At 44.6% G+C, this 18,456-nt stretch overlaps 1 protein-coding gene across 1 annotated transcript in view; it reads left to right on the top strand.

Moving 5' to 3' along the window:
- Positions 1–18,456, top strand: part of UTP20 (UTP20, small subunit processome component) — a 102,807-nt gene that overhangs the window by 60,618 nt on the left and 23,733 nt on the right. The window contains exons 32-45 of the mRNA XM_019514992.1: positions 212–299; positions 1,781–1,924; positions 2,515–2,565; positions 2,657–2,809; positions 3,143–3,298; positions 4,251–4,391; positions 5,359–5,496; positions 6,953–7,092; positions 7,339–7,418; positions 10,471–10,787; positions 12,109–12,248; positions 14,046–14,202; positions 17,256–17,354; positions 18,003–18,170. Of these exons, the coding sequence (XP_019370537.1) occupies positions 212–299; positions 1,781–1,924; positions 2,515–2,565; positions 2,657–2,809; positions 3,143–3,298; positions 4,251–4,391; positions 5,359–5,496; positions 6,953–7,092; positions 7,339–7,418; positions 10,471–10,787; positions 12,109–12,248; positions 14,046–14,202; positions 17,256–17,354; positions 18,003–18,170 (1,972 nt within the window). The remainder of the gene's footprint in view (positions 1–211; positions 300–1,780; positions 1,925–2,514; positions 2,566–2,656; positions 2,810–3,142; positions 3,299–4,250; positions 4,392–5,358; positions 5,497–6,952; positions 7,093–7,338; positions 7,419–10,470; positions 10,788–12,108; positions 12,249–14,045; positions 14,203–17,255; positions 17,355–18,002; positions 18,171–18,456) is intronic.

Raw genomic sequence — 18,456 nt, 5'->3', positions numbered from 1 at the left:
CATTCACATGAGTTTACTAACAGGATCAGGTCTCTATTTTGTAGTCCCTAAAATATGGAGTCAGAAAAGATGTGCTGACACAGCATTTATATAATAGCACTATGGTTTTACAGCTTGCATTGTAGCCAGCTCTATTCTTGTATGCTTAATACCATTGACTCTATTCATATGAGATGAGCAAAATAACCCTTTTTTCCACCCTTTAATGTAGTATCAGCAAGTTTATACAAGACAAGGGTCAGAGTTCTGTACTCATCAGTCTCCTCCTTCCTTTCCTTCACCAGAGTAACATCATGCAGGTATGTGCCACTTCCTTTTCTGTAAAACATATATTTGGTTTTCTTTATAAAGTAGGGTTATTATGATGAAAATAAACATTTTTGTAGTGAATTATTTTGGTCAGGCTTAACCACTTGGAGCAGTGGTGTAATTAAATACATACATATTTGTAGCATGGCCATCACTGAAGTATCCAACTCAGTGCCATACACAACAGCATTTTTGTTCAGAAAAGACTCACCTGTTTGATCCCTCTTGCATTGGTATGTACCGAGTCCACTGATATTAGGCTGCTGTCTAGTTAGAAGGAAACTTACCTAGGTTTGCTTTGTATTAAGGCAAGGTCTGGGGAAGTGCTTCTCGACTTCTGGTGCCTTTGTCCATTTTTGCATTGTGATGGAGTTGGTTCATCAGGGAGCAGTAACTCTTTAGTTGTTCAAGTTTATGTAAAACAGTACTGGGATTTATGTGATCCATAAACCATAGTCCCTGAAGAGCATCATGAACATACACATGTGAGTAAGTCTTTTTCATCAGGTAGCAGTCACTGGTACACTGACACATTATGAATGGAGACATAAAGGAAATCTAATATTTTAGGCAGATCCCACAACTTTGAGGATGCCACGGCTGCAGAATCTAGACTTTCATTTAAAATTATATACACTTATAAGCACCTCGGACTTCAGTGATTCCATTTCTTTCCAACTACAGTGAACAGGCCAGGTAAGCAGGTTGGTTGTGTGTATTCATTGAAGTTGCAAAGAAATGGAATCACTGAAGTCTGAGGCATTTATAAGCTGTTAATAAAATCAAGAAACATGGCTTTCTGATGAGACTTTGCTATTGTGGGATTCCTGCTTCCTTGTAGATTGGGCTTCATTTTCTAAAGCAAGGCTCCATCTAGGATGAGAAAAGCCTATAGAGCATCTGGCTGAATGTTCAAGTCCTTATATCAGGATCCATATGTTTTTCTCAGACATGTTTCTCAAAGAACATCTAGCTCAGCTTTGTGCCAGTATCCCTCAGGAAGAGGTAGTGGCTTCTGTTATACAGGAGGACAATTTTAGATGTTCATAGTGATGCATCTAGCCCTAAGATCTATCAGTCTATAAGAAAATGTAAAGCTAAAGCTAGTTAGAAAGATGCTTCAACTGTCTGATGCTGCTGGACTCTCAGATTAATGAAGACTTAATTTTTTAGCTCTGCTTATCTGACTTTTCATTCATTTGAGAAGAGATAGAAGTCATCCCAGTTCTGATTAATGTCTGTGCTCGGTATCTAATTAAAATATGTAGTTCTTTCTTCAAGTACTTATAGGAAATATGCAATGAGAGGGCATTAATTGTATGCTTCTAGTCATTTGTTCTCCTTTAATATCTGTGATCTGCATAAATTTAACTCAAAAAGTTAAGATCATGCTGTCATATGAAACTCTGCTCAAGGAAACTAAATGATCTAACAAGACTTACCGTTCTTGACACCTCTCTCTTGCTTTCAGGATACAGAGATTGACATCCTGGAGACCGTGCAAAATTTGCTGAGGCACTGCTCAAACCCCACAAGCTTCCTCAAACCTCTGGCAAAACTTTTCTCTGTAATTCAGAACAAATTATCTCGACAGACGCTCTGTTTGGTGTTTCAGGTACTACATTTAAGTGCCTTTCTGTAGTAGTGTTATTCTTGTTCTAACACATGAGAAATAATAAAAAGCAACTTTATCTGTTGTTATTCCATGGAGAATATGCTTAAATCTGTCAGTTGTTGAGTAAAATAACTATCTGAGCCATTAGATCATCATAACAAGTTCTGTGCATTTATGTATAAAACTGACTATTATTGCCTGACGTTGATTTTCTTTATACTTTGCCATCTCAGGTTTATAGCATTCAGGCAGACTGTTTTGTACTTGCCTTGAATAGCACACATTACCCTTGTTTTCAGCAAGAAATCTGTGAAATATTCAGTAGAGGTAATGAAATTCAAAATGTGCAGGAGTGCATCTTTAAAATTCAGGCACTGAAATGAAAATAAATCCATGTATTAGCCCTTTTTGTCAAAATAAGGGCAGCTTCCCCCTTTCATTTTACTTTATCTTGCTTTCTAAAGTGGTCAAAACTAAATGTTAGATTGTTGCAAGAACAGATTGAAGGTTCTGACATAATTGCTGCATATGATTCATTTCCCATGTTTAGTTTAGTTTTGTTTATTGGATTTTTTTTGTTTCTTTTTTAGACTTTATCTGATTTCGAGAGTGACTTGAAATACATTACAGATGTAGTTAAGGTATGTACACTTTTTTTTACCCTTTTTTTCAACATTGTGTTAAAACATGTTTTAAACTCTTTAATTATTTGTTTTGTTCTCTGTCTCTTAGCTGAATGCCTTTGATCAACGGCATCTTGATGATATCGACTTTGATGTTCGCTTGTCAGCATTCCAGGCAATTGCTTCTCGTATTAAAGAAATGCAAGAAGTGGATATCAACTTTATCATTCCAGTTATGCATAATTGCTTCTATACCATTCAGGTTGGTGAATTTTTTTTCTCATGTTTATTAATACAGTACTTGTGTAATTAATGTTGTATTCCAGTTCTTTTGATCACTATCAAAAGATAACAAACAACTTCTCAAATTGCCCCTTTTCATAGAAGCTAAGACTTTTCTCTTTTGTAGCAGTATCCAAACACTATTCCTGGGAAAATTATTATGATCCCTGTGCTACAGCTTGCTGAAACCTGGGTGTCTGCTGGGAGAGGGGAGATGCTAATCCAGCTGTGAAACTGTAGCTTATGGTGAAAATATGCTAAATTTGCTATTGCTGCTAAGCTTACATGCTGTAATTTCTCTTTATCTCATCAGTTGGGGGATATGTCCTTAAGCGACAGTGCCAGCCTGTGTTTGACTAGCATTATCCGTCGGCTAGCAGAAATTGAACACACAGAAGATGAATACAAAGAAATAATCCAGCACACTCTCCTGGAAGCTCTGAGAAAAGGTTTGAAAAGCAAAACTGAAGTAAGTAGTTAACATCTTAATGTTTATCCCCTGGTTGTCTTGATGTTACGATTTGGTCATCCTTATCTTTGTAATGGAAGATGCAAGTACCATATTTTCTTGCATACAACAGACACATTTTGGGGGGGAAAAAACAGGTGCTGGAAATTAAAGTCTGCATTATGTACCAGAAATAGTGGAAACAGTTTCTGCCTGTTACCAAGTAAAAGTGAAAGTAAAATCTATGTGAAACTCACAGGGAGCAGAGCAGTGAGCAGATTCAGCTCCCTAGCTGCTGCTACAGCTACTATAAAGAAAGATCTTTTTTTCCCTTCATTATACCTTTCAAAAACACAGTGCATTTTTTATTCTTTAATGTATTGTATGTGAAAAAATATTGGGAATTCCCTGCATAGAAAAACTATTCTTGCTTCAGATCTTTAAAAAATCCTTAACTCCTCTTGCTGTAGTCTTCTCTGTATCTTACCTTCTAAATTTGACATTTCTGTAGGACAGAAATTTGCTATATTTTGTGTACTTTACAAAAAAGCTAAATGTATCTGTAACAAACAGCAACAACAGGTAGCTTTGGAAGTCAAGTTGACTTGATTAGCTTTTGTTCTAATTCTCGCCTGTCCAACTGGCAGTGGTGGGTAGTGGGGCAGGGGTGGGGAGAAGGGAGGAGGCTCACTGTTTGTGTGGCAGTGGTGTGTGTGTGTGTTTGGAGAGAGGGGAAATCACCCATGTAGTGGTGGCAGTGGGGAGAACTCTCACAGCAGCAGTGGTGGGTGATTGCAGAGGGGCTGCACACGGTGGACTTCCTAAGGAGCCCATGCAGTCCCCAACGTGGGGCCTGCAACCCACCACCTATGCGACGTGGTCCCTGGCAGCTCTGACATTGGACAGCCCTGTTCTAAATGATGTTCTGTTGCATTTCTTGTGAACACTTACCGTGGCCATTTGCCATTTGTAGAGCATTCAACAAGACTACACATCATTGCTTTCCTGCTTGATTCAAACGTTTCCAAAGCATGCTGAGTTTCAAGACTTGGTCCAGCTGACTGACTGCCATGACCCTGAGATGGACTTCTTTGAGAACATGAAGCATATTCAGGTAAAAGGCAGCACTTCTTTTTCACCAGAGCATCTAGCATTGGATCAAGAGGTGTAGTTTTCAAAAGTACCCAGGTTACATTTTTTTAAAATAATGTGGCTCGTAAATCTCACTGAGATAGAGACTTAGGCTCTGTGTTTTCTTGATGATTTTGAAACAGTTGCTTCGGTGTGTGCTCTCTAATCAAAGTGATTTAAGATAGAAAATAGATCTTCTTCTTCTATTCTTCTTCTAAAATGAATGGAAGATATAGATTGAAGACAGAAAATAAGCTGCTCTTTACCATCCCTGAAGAGATGAAAGTCTCTAAAAAAACAGTTATTTTATGTTTCCATTTGCATGACATTTTTCATAATGTGATCCCAGTATCTTTGATCTTCTTTATTTGTCTAAAAAGATCACAATCACATTTAAGTATTCATTAATGTCTTGGATTCTCATTCAGGTGTGACAGGGTATATATACCTCTCACAGCAAAAGTCTGAAAGAGGTTAACGAAGAACTTAACTGCCTGCCTCAGCAATGACCAAGCAGCAAGTTAGAAACAGTTGCAGCTGCAGCCTATAACGAATTGGGGCTGAGAGAAGCTATGGAGAGAGCAACAGTAAGAGGAAGCTTACCAAACAAGAGTGACCCAGATAGGAGAGTTAGGGAGCAGCTCAAGGAAGTGGCGAGGAATGGGATGGGATTGAATGGGATGGTTCCCAGCTACTTCCCTCAGGACCCATGGGCTGCACCTCAAAGGAAAGGGCAGGCGAAGGTTCCCCCTCGCTTTTTACTTCTCTTTTGTAGAAAGAGAAATGACAGCCCTGGTCTGTCAGAGGTGCCTAGTGCTGGGTCTGTAGTCTTTTGGACTTGGGACAAGACTTGGAACTTCTGTTTACCCTCTCGGGTTGAGCACCTGGCTTCTGTTTTCTGACCTTCTGTAACTGCGAATCTTGTTAATTAACTTGCAAATTTCTCTCAGATCCACAGAAGAGCACGAGCCTTAAAGAAATTAGCTAAGCACATAAGTGAAGACAAGATTGCTCTGTCCTCCAAGTCTCTGCAAAATTACATCATGCCTTATGCAACTACAACTATTTTTGATGAGAAAATGCTTAAGGTAGGTTTTTAACATCAAGCTAATTTAACACTAATGCATCCATCCTTGTTATGTCTTTCTGCCTCCAGCATTTTTAAGTGTGACGGATGTGGAGTATATTGCTTTTCAAATGACAGTTCTCTGCCTTTTTTCCCATTGGTGAAGGTAGACTAAATGTTTGGCCATAATTCCATAAAATGCTTACCAAATGCTATTTTGCAGGGCTGCTCCCTTGATTACTTATTTTGCTTTCTGTACTACTTATATCCTGTTATTCAGATGATTCATTTTAAAACCTAATTAGGTAGAAAATTTTTCTTCCACCTCCAGGCAATTAATAGATGCTCTGTTGGAGAGAGCTTGCCCATGAAATATAATCAGTTACTGTCTTGGTAGCAAAATATGTATGGTACAATATGCATGCAGTACCAACCAAAAGAGATTGGCATAACAAAAATTAGATTTCATTTGGAAAAAAAATACAGGGACTGGTTGAGATCTTCTGGAATCAGGATCAGTTTTATAATGAAAATAGACAACTTAGTGTGATGATGTCTACTCTGTCATTCTTGTACAACAGACAATCTTTTAAATGAAGAAAATGTAATACAGACCTAGAGAGACTTGTGAAGATTTTAAAACCCCAAAGTATTTTTTTTTAATGTTAAAGTTATTCCCACCTGCCATATATATTTCAATACTTGAAACCAGAGATACTCAATTCCTGGCCCAGAGGCCAGATCCAGCCTGCAGAGCCATGCCATCCAGGCCATGGGGCTCCCCACCGGGATTGGAAAATTTGGTGGCGGGGGAGCAGCGGCAGTTAATACTGCCACTCCTCCCCTGCTGCCAAATTTCCAAGCCACGTGTAGCTGAGTCGTGCCCCCTCTCCCCCATGTGGCCAAGTTGGGTTAAAGTCCCATCCCATCCCCCCATCCCCCAAACTTTTGCACAAGCAGCTTGGGGCCAAGCTGCTCTCCAGCCTCCTCCACACAGCCAGATTGGGCCCTGCCATGCCCATCCCGTGTGCTGGATTGGCTGACCAGCTGGATATTGCTTGCAGACAGACCAGGCATTGCTCTTCCGGCCCATGTGGCAGAAAGGGTGGTCACCACTGCTCTAAACAGAAGCAGTGAGGGATCAGTGTGGCTTCTTAAATCGTACTTAGTAAACAGGTACTCAAGACATTTTCATGACATTAGAAATCCCTTTATGTACATGTTTAACTTTGCACACAGTTGTTCCCTTATTCAGGTAAAGTTAAACTCATGTTTAAGCAGTGGTATGGCATTAAAAGGTCAACATCTTAGTTTGTTCTATTTCATTCATTTTCTGGTGACTCTGGGAAGTCTGGAAGATCTAAATACAAACCCCCCCTTTCTTTTAGCCTTATGAATTGTTGAATTAACTAGGTTGCAGGTAGTAATTTTAAAAAAGTATGCTAGTAGTGATTTGATTTTTGTTTGTTTTTGGACAGCATGAAAATATGATAACTGCTTCAGTTGAAGTTGTAGGAGCTGTTTGCAGGCATCTCTCTTGGTCAGCTTATATGTACCATTTAAAGCATTTCATTCATGTTTTACAAACTGGACAGATCAATCAAAAACTGGGTGTGAGGTACAGTGATTGTTTTTTTCATTGCTTATTGTCACTTACTTTTAAAGCCACAAATGTAAAATTATTCAGTGAAAAATCATGTTTAAGGAATATTTGAAGGATTTTTAGCATTTTCTCTGACTTGGGCTTTTGTAAGTGATAATTATTTGTAAAATTAATAAATAAGTAGCAAGATCAGGCTTTGAGATCAGGAGATCCTTTCCTTTGTACACCAAGAATTGATCTTTTTTTCAATCTGCTTGACAGCTTGTTAGTGACCGTACTAGAAGCTTTTCACTTTGACCATGAAACACTTGAAAAGCGTCTTGAGACAATTCAGAATGAGGGTGAGTAGTATGATTCTTGATGATAGAAACGTATACCCTGGCTACTCAGTGGGCACATCTGCACGTTCATTAATGTGCCTTAGATAATGCTTTTAATTTAGTACTTGCTTAATAAAGTATTAACTAAATGCACAGTACCTAGGGTTACTTTGTAGTAGTGTTGGCACACAGTTATTTAGTGACGCTTATTGCATATTAGCCTAACAACACTGTGCAGTAGGCTATTAACACAGTTTGTGCTGTGATGCACTACTGCACAGTGTTATTAGGCTAATGTGTAGTAAGTGTCTTGTGTAGACATGCCTAGTGTGTTGATACTTAAAGCATTCTATGGCTTTATACATTCAAGTTATCTACTAACTCCGGGGCGGACAAAATATGGCCCATGGGCTAGATCTGGCTCACCAGGCACTTTCATCTGGCCTGCGGCACCCACCAACTAATTGTACCCTGCCCAGTCCTTCCTCCCATGAGGATGGGAGCAAGGCGCCCACTATATACCCCTCCCCCCGGCCAACATACCCTATTGGGCCTCACCCCTCCCCTTGTGGGCGGAAAGGCCCGGTCCAACCAGTGCACAGCTTTGGAGCGGGGGTGCTGCTGCTACTGCTGCAGCCACCAGGGAACCTGCTTGGCTTCCCCAGCATCCTGTTAACTCTGGGCAGCAGGTAGGGAAGCGGCAGGGACAGGGGCAATGGTGGTGGGGGAGCTGAAGCTGGGCAGGAGCATGGAGTCTGCACCCAGAGGGGCAGCAGCAGCATGGAGCTCAGATGGGCAGGTTGTTAGTGTGAGGGAGGGTGGGGGTGTGTGGAGGCTCCCCCTATACTGCCCCCACGGTGCATGACAGCAGCAGGCGGGGGTGCTTGGGGTGCTTGTACCTGGCACAGGCGCTGGTGCCTGGCAGTGCATGGGTCCAGCCAGCACTACATGTGGGAGTGAGGAGCGCAGCCCAGCTGGGCCACCTGTATTGCTGGGGTTCCCTGCTGCACACGTGCAACTCCCTCACTCGCACACCACCAGAAGGAAGGTCCACACACTGGACCCAGCTGCCTTCACCACTCCCTACTGCGCAGGTCCTGGGACTCTGCTGGAAGAGGAAGGGAGTCCCAGGACCTGCGCAGCAAGGAGCAGCGAAGGCATTCAGCTCCAGCGTGTGGATCTCCCTTCCAGTGGCATGCAAGTGCAGGTATTGCACGTGTGCAATGGGGAGACCTGGAGGTAGAGGCAGCCTGGCCAGGCTGCACTCCTCACCCCCATGTGCAGCACTGGGCGGAGCCATGCTCTACCAGGTACCACCGCCTGTGCCGGGCGCAGCCCCCCAATCCCCTGAGTGCTCCCACCTGCTGCTGCTGCCGCTGGCTGTGGGACCTGCACACCATGAAAGTAGAGTGGGGGGGTCCCCACCCTTGCAACCCTCCCTCTCACCCCACAAATGCCACACACCCACACCCTGCCCCTATAACCTCCCCACATATACAACCCTCCAACATACCCTATTACCCACCCACACAGAGCCACATGCCTTCACAACCCCCCCACACCACACACACACACATGCATACACGCACACACAGTATACAAGATTAAGACTTTATTTTTGAGTTATTATGCAGTCACCTCTATACACAATACTCAAATTGCGACAAAAATATTTTTTGTAATAAAGTTAAAATATGTTATAGTAGGTGTTTGACTTCCAGCATCAGGTTTGTTTTTTTCTGGTTCCCACCCTCCGAAAAGGAGTATTTTCAGGGGGGCAAAGGATTTTCTAATGGCAAAGGTCAGGGGTTAGGGCCAGGATTTCCAATCCCAATATGACCTGGGGCGAAGCACCTGTCAAGGGGCAGGTCTACCAATGCGGCCCTCCAAAGCTCACCAAACCTCATTAAGCAGCCCTCCAGCTGAAATAATTGCCTACCCTGTACTAACTGGAAAGCCAGGTTTGACTAAGATACTTCTTGGGAGTACTACAGTCTTTATCCTGGTACATGGCTCAGTGAGGAGAGGGGTTGGAGCAAGGCAGCTTTTAAACCACCTTACTTTTTCTTTGAACCTAAGGCTTCCACAGACCATAATAGCCTGGGTATAACTTGGTCAGTTCAGGGGGTACTCTAAATTACACTGGTGGGAGTAGTATTGCAGGATTTCTTAGCTGGCCAAAGACTGGGCAAGGTAGTCCATCCTACTGCAGCTGCAGCTATGATTGAGGAACTTGTCTTGTTTGCATTTGTGGTTGTCTGCCTAGTGACTTTTGCATGTGATGCAGGTCTGTCTCACAGTACGGCACATAGAATAATAGCTCTTACTCAGTAGAAATATGAAATGGTAGCAGGCAAAACTTGAACATCGGCTCTTAGGTTTCTGTGGCAATGTTCTCTGCTAAGCCAGTCTTAGGAGCCAGTCTTGCAGCCTTTTTGCTTGCATGTAGACTTATTCAGTCAAACAGCAGTAGCGTAACTAGGGGTAGGTGAGAGGGTCACCTGCCCTGGATGCCGAATTAGGAGGGGCACTGAAATCTCCACCCAGCCCATGCCCTGAGAGCATTACCATGCTGGGAACTTCAGAACCAGGTCCCAGCGGCTATTGCTTTAAGAGCAGTAGAGCTGGGTAGGTGGAGCACGTGCAGCAGCTCAGCCGATTATTTAGATTTCCTGGCATGAGTAAGTCTGCATATGCCTCCTGCCCCCTCCCCCGCTTCTCTTGGACTGGTACCCCATCCCCTGGCTCTCAGAACCCATGCCCCACTCCTTTCCCCCCATGCTGTCCTGCAGGGTTTGTCTCAGGTGCCAACTTGGCTTGTTTCCCCACTGTCAGACAGGACTACCCGATGTGAGAAGGGGCTGCAAGACAGGGCACTAAGTGTAGTTCAAAGTCACAGCTATCAAAGACACTCAACATGACTCCTGCTTCAACTATGAAATGGCTCTGTTGCTTGTTGTGCCTGTGGTTGACAGTGTGAGAGCTCTGCTCAGACTCGGAGGATTACACTATTTTCTCTCCATGGTCTCAGTTTTATACCTACTTAGTGCATGGTTTTGATTTCATCTGACAGATGCAGATATCATGGATGTTGAGCAGGGAGCAGAGAACGAAGAAGCCATGGAACTGGAGCAGAGTGGGGGGGAGGAGGCACCAGCTGAGGAAGAGAAGGACCAGAACATCCCTGAAGATGGTGGAAACCAGAATGACCCAGCACAAATTCAGCCTGAACAGGCAGTCACTAAAGAATCTGAGGGCATCCAGAAAGTGGTCAAATCTATTTCTTCCCTTCCCAGAAATAAGGAAGAGCTGGAGTGTCTGATAAAACACATTCAAGAAACAGTAATTGAGAACATCTTGCCCAAGTTACAGAGGTGTCTTGCAGCAAAGGTGCGCAAGTAGCATGGAAAGGCCTGTATATATATGCTGTCATTGTAAATAACTGTTGTATGAATGCTAGGAGCCATCCAAAGAACAGGGGCCACTGGGTAGGAGATTTCAGAGTAGCTTCCATGTGGTACCTCAGCCTAAAGAGAGCCCACTTCTTGAGGCTGATGAAGGGAATTCATTCCATATGGCATATCGAACCGATTGCTGACAAACCCTCTAGTTAAGTGTACCTGGTACATTCACTTGCCTGTGTGGAGACATTCGGGGCCACTCATTGCATCTGATTCACTTTATTCAGACCAATGAATAGCTCTGAGGTGTTAGCTCAGATTGTACAGTACAGTACAGTAGGTGAAGGATCATGTGCTTGCATGAGATTTGGCAAAGCGGAGTTAAAATGTCCAGTTTCACCAGACTTCATGTATGCCTCTGGGTAGATCACTAAATTTCTGTCAGCCTTGGTTCTTTATCTGTAAAATGGGAATAACAGTCCATCCCTACCTCCTAGGGGTTTTGAGAGGGTTAAAGACATTAAAACTGAGGTGCTCAGTAAACAGGGTGTATAAGGACTTAACACGTGAGGTTTAACTGAACCTTATTTTTTCTTGAAAGAATAATTTTAATATCTACAATAACTCCAATGGGTGCCAGAAATATGTGGTTGGAAGGTCTCCAGCAGGAACATCTACACATGCGCTGGACTGCACAGTTGTTACTGCACAGTCATTTAGTACTTGCTTAGTCAGTGCTACTGCACAATAGTGTTGGCATCACAGGTCATGCCCGCCAATGCTACATCACCATAGCATCTCATGTAGATGTGCCCAGTGTGTACTTCCATACATAACATTCCTGGGTATATCTTTCTTCCGGTTGCTATATTTTGAGAGAATGGGAAATAAAGGAAACCAGGCTGTCTCCACCCAGCATGCATCGGGGAAGGAGTGGACATCTATTCAGATGCATTGAATCAGTTTGTGAGAGAAGTCACTCAGAAGTCTATTCAGATGCATTGAATCACTTTGCTCCGAGCAGAGAGTCCCTTTATAAACAGCATCCAAGAGACCAGTTGGCAAAGAGCTCTCAAACCCTTCAGGAGATAGATGTGTGTGTATGTATGTATATGGATGTATATATAATGCATTAGACAAGAGACAGTAAGATTTGATAAGACATAGCTACTGCACTATGCCATTTTCCTGAGATAAAAATTCAGGTTGCTAGCTTAAGATGTCTGCCTGATCATTCTGGGGTCAGAAACTATGTTGTTCATGAAAGCTGTCCAGTATTCAGAGCAGTTTGTGTCTTCACCATCTTCCAGGTGAAAAGAGATGAGGAGCACAAGCTCGTGAAATCCAAAGTTGTAAATGATGAAGAGGTTGTTCGAGTCCCTTTAGCTTTTGCGATGGTCAAAATGATGCAGTCTCTGCCGCAGGAGGTGATGGAAGCTAATCTACCAAGGTACACTGCTTGATGGAGTGACCAGAGGAGCTCCTCAGGCATAATTCATTACATCAGAAGAATAAGGACGTGCCTTGTGCGTATTTTTGCATTTTTTTAAGTCTGCAGATTTGCAGTGATCTAGGGTGAGGAAAAAGCCCTAAAGCACCCTGTTACCTTTTCCTTAATACAGATGTTTTCACAATGACTTTGAATTTAATTCTGTGCCCTTTTCTTTCACTCTTTGTAAAAGGACCCTGATCTTTGTAAAAGGGCCTGGATAGAATCCTTAACTAATAAATGGAGGTACAGGGTAAAATACCGAGTCAGGGAGAGAATCCAGACCGAGTTCTCCATTTTAATCATCCTTTCTCTCTGGACAGTAGCATCATTTAGGGGGAGGTCTAGGATACATACATGGTATTAAGACCTTCTCTGAAAATAGAAAATGAGGTGCCTGGTAGGGCTGTGCGAGGCTTCGGACAGAGCTGCAGATCCGGAGAAGCTTCGGACGCTTCGGAGTCCAAAGCAGCACATCTGGGTCGAAGCGCTGGCCTTGTTAGGCTTTCCGAAGCAGTTCAGAGCTTCCGAAGAGCTTCGGAGCCGCCTCGGAGATCTGGCCATAGGGTATAATGGGGAAACAATAAGATATCTATAACGTTGTTGTTTTTTGTCTGATTTGGATTAAATTTTCAGGGATGGTAGACTCTGCAGAGAGGATGAAGCCTGCCAAGTTTCAAGAAGATCAGTGCAGAGGTTTGGGGGGAACTGCCCCTCAAACTGCGCACAAGCAAAACTGGTGCCATGGGCGCTTGTGGGACTGTCTCTGGCTTGGGGAGGGGAGACACTGCTGCAGGCCTGGCTGCTAAGATGCTGTGTTACCAGTTACCAATCAATCAGTCAGGATTTACTCAGGGACCAGCTGAATACACAGGACCTAGCTACTACATAATGACTTGACAAGCATCGATTAGCACCTACAACCAGGCTAGGGAGAGGAAAGACTCAGTATAGACAATCAACTGCCCCAAGACAGAGACAGTCTTGGCACAAGTTTTGCCTGTCAGCAGCTAGGGGTGCAGGGCCCCAGAACCCCGCTGAACCGATCTCCTCGACAGCTGACAGGCATCATGGCCACAGCAGGGGCCACCACCCCTGCAGCTGTCACCCCACTGCGCCTTAACACACGCACGGTCACCCATGGCATGAGTTTTGCTTGTCCGCAGCCTGGGGTGCAGTTCCCATCAAACCCCTGCACCGATCTTCTTGAAATGTGGCAGGCTTTGTGGCCTCAGTAAGAGCTACCACCCCTGCAGTTTTGACCCCCCTCTGTTGTAACACACAGCCATGACAGGAGTTTGGCTTTCAAGAATTTGGTGTACAGTTCCCCACAACCTCCTGCACTGATCTTCTTGAAACTTGGCAGGTTTCATGCTTTCAACAGAGGCTACAATCCCTGCAAGTTTCATCTAAATTGGACAAAACCCAACAAATTTATAGATATTTCATTGATTCCCCATTATACCCTACGGCCGGATCTCCAAGGCGGCTTCGAAGCTTCAGAGCCGCATCAGCCGGATCGAGGCGGAAACCTGGTCCGGAGCTCCAGGTCTGATCGTGGCCTTCCAAAGCGGCCAGATCTGAAGCCGGATCGGATCGCTGCCGACTCGCACAGGCCTAGTGCCTGGCTTTGAGGGTAACTCAACTTATGCGAAGCTGTCAGAAAAAAAAAGTGAAATTGCCATGAAAAGCATTCTCCCTAGTCAGTGGAGTTCTACTCTATTTTGTGTGTGTGCTGAGCTGTCACTCTGTTTACAGCATTCTCCTGAAAGTCTGCTTACTTCTGAGGAACAGAGCACAGGAAATCCGGGACATTGCACGGAACACCCTCACTAAAATAATAGAAGCTCTGGGAGCCCAGTATCTGCAATACATCCTAAAAGAGATGCAGTCAACTCTTGTCCATGGGTACCAGGTAACCCCTCCATTATTCCTCACCTGTTCTCTTGCTTTTTTGTAAGTCTTGGGAGGAGTGGCAGGAGTGTAACTGTTGAGTGGCTAAATAATTAACAGTAGTGTTAATTAGTAGTATGGGAAAGAATTGGGACCAGCATTGTCAGACATCTGGGAAGTAGTCCATGTCTATAAGAGCTTACAATATAAATAGGTGTGATGGAAAAAGAAACACTGCTGTCCCCATTTTACAGATGGGGCACCAAGGAGGTTATGGATGAAATCCTGATTCCATGGGAGTCAACAGGACTTCATTTTCCATTTACTTCTTTAGGGCCAAGGTTTCATCAAAAGTGACTTTCCCAAAGTTGCACAATGAATATGAATGGTAGAGGTGAGGATAGAAACATGATCTCCTGAGCTCCAGTGACTGCCTCAACCACAGAGGTGTCTGTCTTCTCATGATCTTTTTCACTGGAACTTACAGCATCAATGTTGATGTCAAACTCATCTGAGATGAATGACATGGGAACAGTCCATGGGCTGGGTAGGGCCCATAGACCTTGTTGGCCCTGGATTTGGACCCAGCCCCTATACCTTTGTTCCAGGTGAGCACAATGCTCAGACAGACCAGAACACCTGCCAGTTGATAATAGGCAAGTTTATTGATACAGGGTGATAACAGACAAATAACAGTACAAACAATCAAGCGATTCTGTATCTACCCATCCTAGAGCTGTCATCAGAGTTAAAGTACATCTGGTCAGGATGCAGGCTGCACTCTGAAGCTGTCTCTCTTGGGTGTCAGCAGTCTGGAGGTGGGATGCCAAGGCCCACAGCTCCCCTCCAGTGGGGTGAATGAACCGGGCTGCTGGTATACCCTCAGTCCATGGTGGTCTCGGGGACCCTTCCCAGGGGGGACAGGGATGGGGATGGGGATGGGGATCCCTCTCAGGGAGGATAAGAAGGAGGCCTGAGAAGGAACAGGGAGGGACAAGAAGGGACGGGAGGGACGCTTTGTTAATCTCAAGTCTCTGCATTTGTATTCACCTCCCTCCTTGATGACTCCTGATGACTCTTCATCCGTGGCCATCTCTGGTTGGTTGTCTGTCTGTGGTCACACATCCACGTAGCCTTCTGGGCCTTCTGCTAATGTGGTGTGTTCCCCCAAAACCAGGACTCAGGCCTCCTGCTGCTCTGGGTCCTTGTAGCTGGTGTCACTTATCTTGTGTTATGGGACAGTATGGTATATACTTCCTTGGTTCCCAGGCTCTGTGTCCGTGTTGTGTTAGACAACCTGTCTGCCTTTGAAGGCTGCGATCTCCTGGTATGGATGCCCCCCTCAGTTCTCAGGCTGTGCCCATCCGTTGGCTTTGTTGTGCTAGACAGCTCATCTTTTTTCAGAGAAGCTGTCTGTTCATCTCCCAAGCTCTTTAGAAATCCATTAAACCCCTCCTGCCCATCTTGAACCCTTATACCTATACCTATAAGTCAATTCCAAAAAAACCCAGACCTTCAAATGCCATTTCCAAGCCAACAGACCTTATTCCTTTCCCCTCTCCCCAAGCATACCTGTTCTAGTAGCCACTCCAGTTGGCCTTGGACCTGTACTGTGTGCAGCGCAGAACCTGGAGTGGCTGGAATAGGTACTGCATTCATCGCAGTCCAGCTGGAACAGCAGCAGCCACAGTACATATGGTGGTTGCCCTGGCCAGACTGTGCCACACATGATGTCCTAAACTCCAGCCAGTTTAGGACCTGCGCTGCATGCAGTATGTTGAACTACCACATGTGGTGTGGGTCCTGGAACGGTTGGAGTGGACATGTGCAACGTAGTCCAAGTCAGGCATCCACTGTGAGCAGTGCTGCAGCTGTTTCAGCTGGACTGCGCCACATGCAATGGACTTTCTGCTCCCCCAGGCTCCACACTGCACATAGCTGGGTCTCAGACCAGCTGGAGTGGCTACTGAATCAAGCATGCTGGGGGTCCGTGGGCCAGATCCAGCCTGCAGGCTGGCTCCGTGTCATGGGTATAGGCCTGCCCCTTGTGGATCTGATCAGACTCAGGGTCAGTACCAGGGGCAGGACAGCACGGTTCCACGGGCCAGATGTGGCCCGCAGGCCAGATGTTTGACACCTTGCTAAAATCTAGCACATAATAAATAATAGTTCAGTGCAGCTTAGAATTAGTGGGATGGTAGAACTTTAAGTATCTGTATCAGCCTGTGCCAGCGGTACTGCTCCCACTAAAGCTGTTTGTGTGCCTGCTCCGTTGGTTGGTCCCAGCAGCTGTCTTAGGTTATGTTCAAGTGGGTAAAAACTACATTTTGAAGGCTGGAGGGAAGAAGTCGTGCATTTTTCATTATCATTGTGTTGGATAATGGGCAAATACGTATTTTCTATCATTAGGTTTTTTTGAACAGTTGTCTCCTCAGTAGTTTTTGCGGTTTTTTCTGCGGGGATTTCTTGAGCATTTTTGAGGTGAGCAAGATACCCAGATCTGATTAAGACAGGAGTGCTCAACCTATCTGGCCCTGTGGACTGGATGGCATAGAGCTGGTCTGCTGGGTAGATCCCACGTGCAGTTTATGCACGGGTGTAATCTGGTCCACTGGATCCCATGTGCAGAGCTGATCCATGGGTGCAGTCCACTGTGCCAGATCCAGCTGCGGAATGATCTTGCACAGTGGCCTGACCCTGTATGCCGGATCTACCTGTTGCCTGACACTGGAACCCAAATAAAGAGCCGTATCATCCAACTTGTGGGACTTCCCGCAGGTCCATAAATTTTGGGTGGGGAACTGGTGGCAGCATTAACTGCTGTCACTCTGGAAGCAATTCATTTTGCCACTTCTCCCCCACCACCAAATTTCCAGGTCTGTAGGGAGCCCCGCAGGTTGGATGACACAACTCTGTGGGCCAGATGCAGCTTGCAGACCATAGGTTGAGCCAGCACTCCTTTAAGAAACAAAGCCACCAATAACAAATACCTGTGTTCTGAGATAGAAACTCTCTCTCTCTCTCTCTCTCTCTCTCTCTCTCTCTCTCTCTCTCTCTCTCTCTCTCTCTCTGTAGGTCCACGTGCTGACTTTCACTGTGCATCTCTTACTGAAAGGCCTTACCAGTAGGCTGCATGCTGGTGATCTGGACCCTTGCTTAGACATTCTGATTGAGGTAAACATAGTTTGATTACAAAAATTGGGACACTTGTCAAGTGCAAATGGAAGGGTCTAGGGGACAGGCATGTGTTTCTATGGGGATGCTTGCAGTTGAGCTTTGGTGCATCCCCAAGCCATTAAAGAAGTGGCTTGGCTTGTCTTCAGTTATACTTTAGTACTGTCATATGACCACAGGCAGATTCCTGTTCTTGGAACAAGTAGCTGTATTTTTGTGATTAGTGGGGAGATAGTGCCCTCCCTTCAAAGGCTTTACTCTTCTACAGTAGCCTTGTGACTTCAGGAGCCCCAGGAGCCTCTACAGAACTCCTAATGGGGGATGTGAGGCTGGAAATTGCCTTTTACAATGTCATGGCAAATTTAGTTTGCTTCCTTCCTGCACCTTGTCCCCAAAATTTTCACTACAGCAGTAGGCAGGGAACAGCTGTGGAGATATGCCTCACAGCACAGAGGCTCCTTCAGTTTAGTTCAATTCAGTTAATTCAGTATGGGTCACTTTATGCACATAGGGGAAAGGAGGTCAGGGTCTGCTGTGAACTTGCCAAGTAATTTTTCTCGTATTTGTAAAGTAAATTATGCGTTCCTATTGAGTCTGGTCTGGTTATTCTGCTGTCCTTACTCATTGCTCCCTACTGTGTTTCAAAAGATTTTCAATCAAGAGCTGTTTGGAGATATTGCTGAAGAAAAGGAGGTCAGGGGAATCGTCTCCAAGGTCATGGAGGCTCGGCAAAGCAAGAGTTATGATTCCTATGAAATCCTTGCCAAGTATATAGGGAAAGACCAAGTGACCAAACTTATTCTGCCATTAAAAGAGGTAAGGAAACATAACCAGAGCCTTTGGTAGGATCTCTACTTTGAACATAGTCAGCTCCTGCGCCATCAAAGGAAGAACCTGATTGCTCCCAGTAGCTAGCATGCCATAACCACAGAGGCCCTGCCTTGCATTTCAGTTGTTCTGCTGGAAGTCAGTTTTCTCTTAAAGGGCAAAATAAGGAATTAATATTTTTATCTGTGATAAGGGAATATTTTTCATCTTCCCTCCTGTCTCCACTCCCCTACTTAAAAAAAAAAAAAAAAAAAAAAAAAAAAAAAAGGGCCTC

The sequence above is a fragment of the Gavialis gangeticus genome, unplaced genomic scaffold (assembly GCF_001723915.1).
Source record: "Gavialis gangeticus isolate Ggan-Ray unplaced genomic scaffold, GavGan_comp1, whole genome shotgun sequence".
Classification (NCBI taxonomy): domain Eukaryota; kingdom Metazoa; phylum Chordata; order Crocodylia; family Gavialidae; genus Gavialis; species Gavialis gangeticus.
This window is presented reverse-complemented; position numbering and strand designations above follow the sequence as displayed.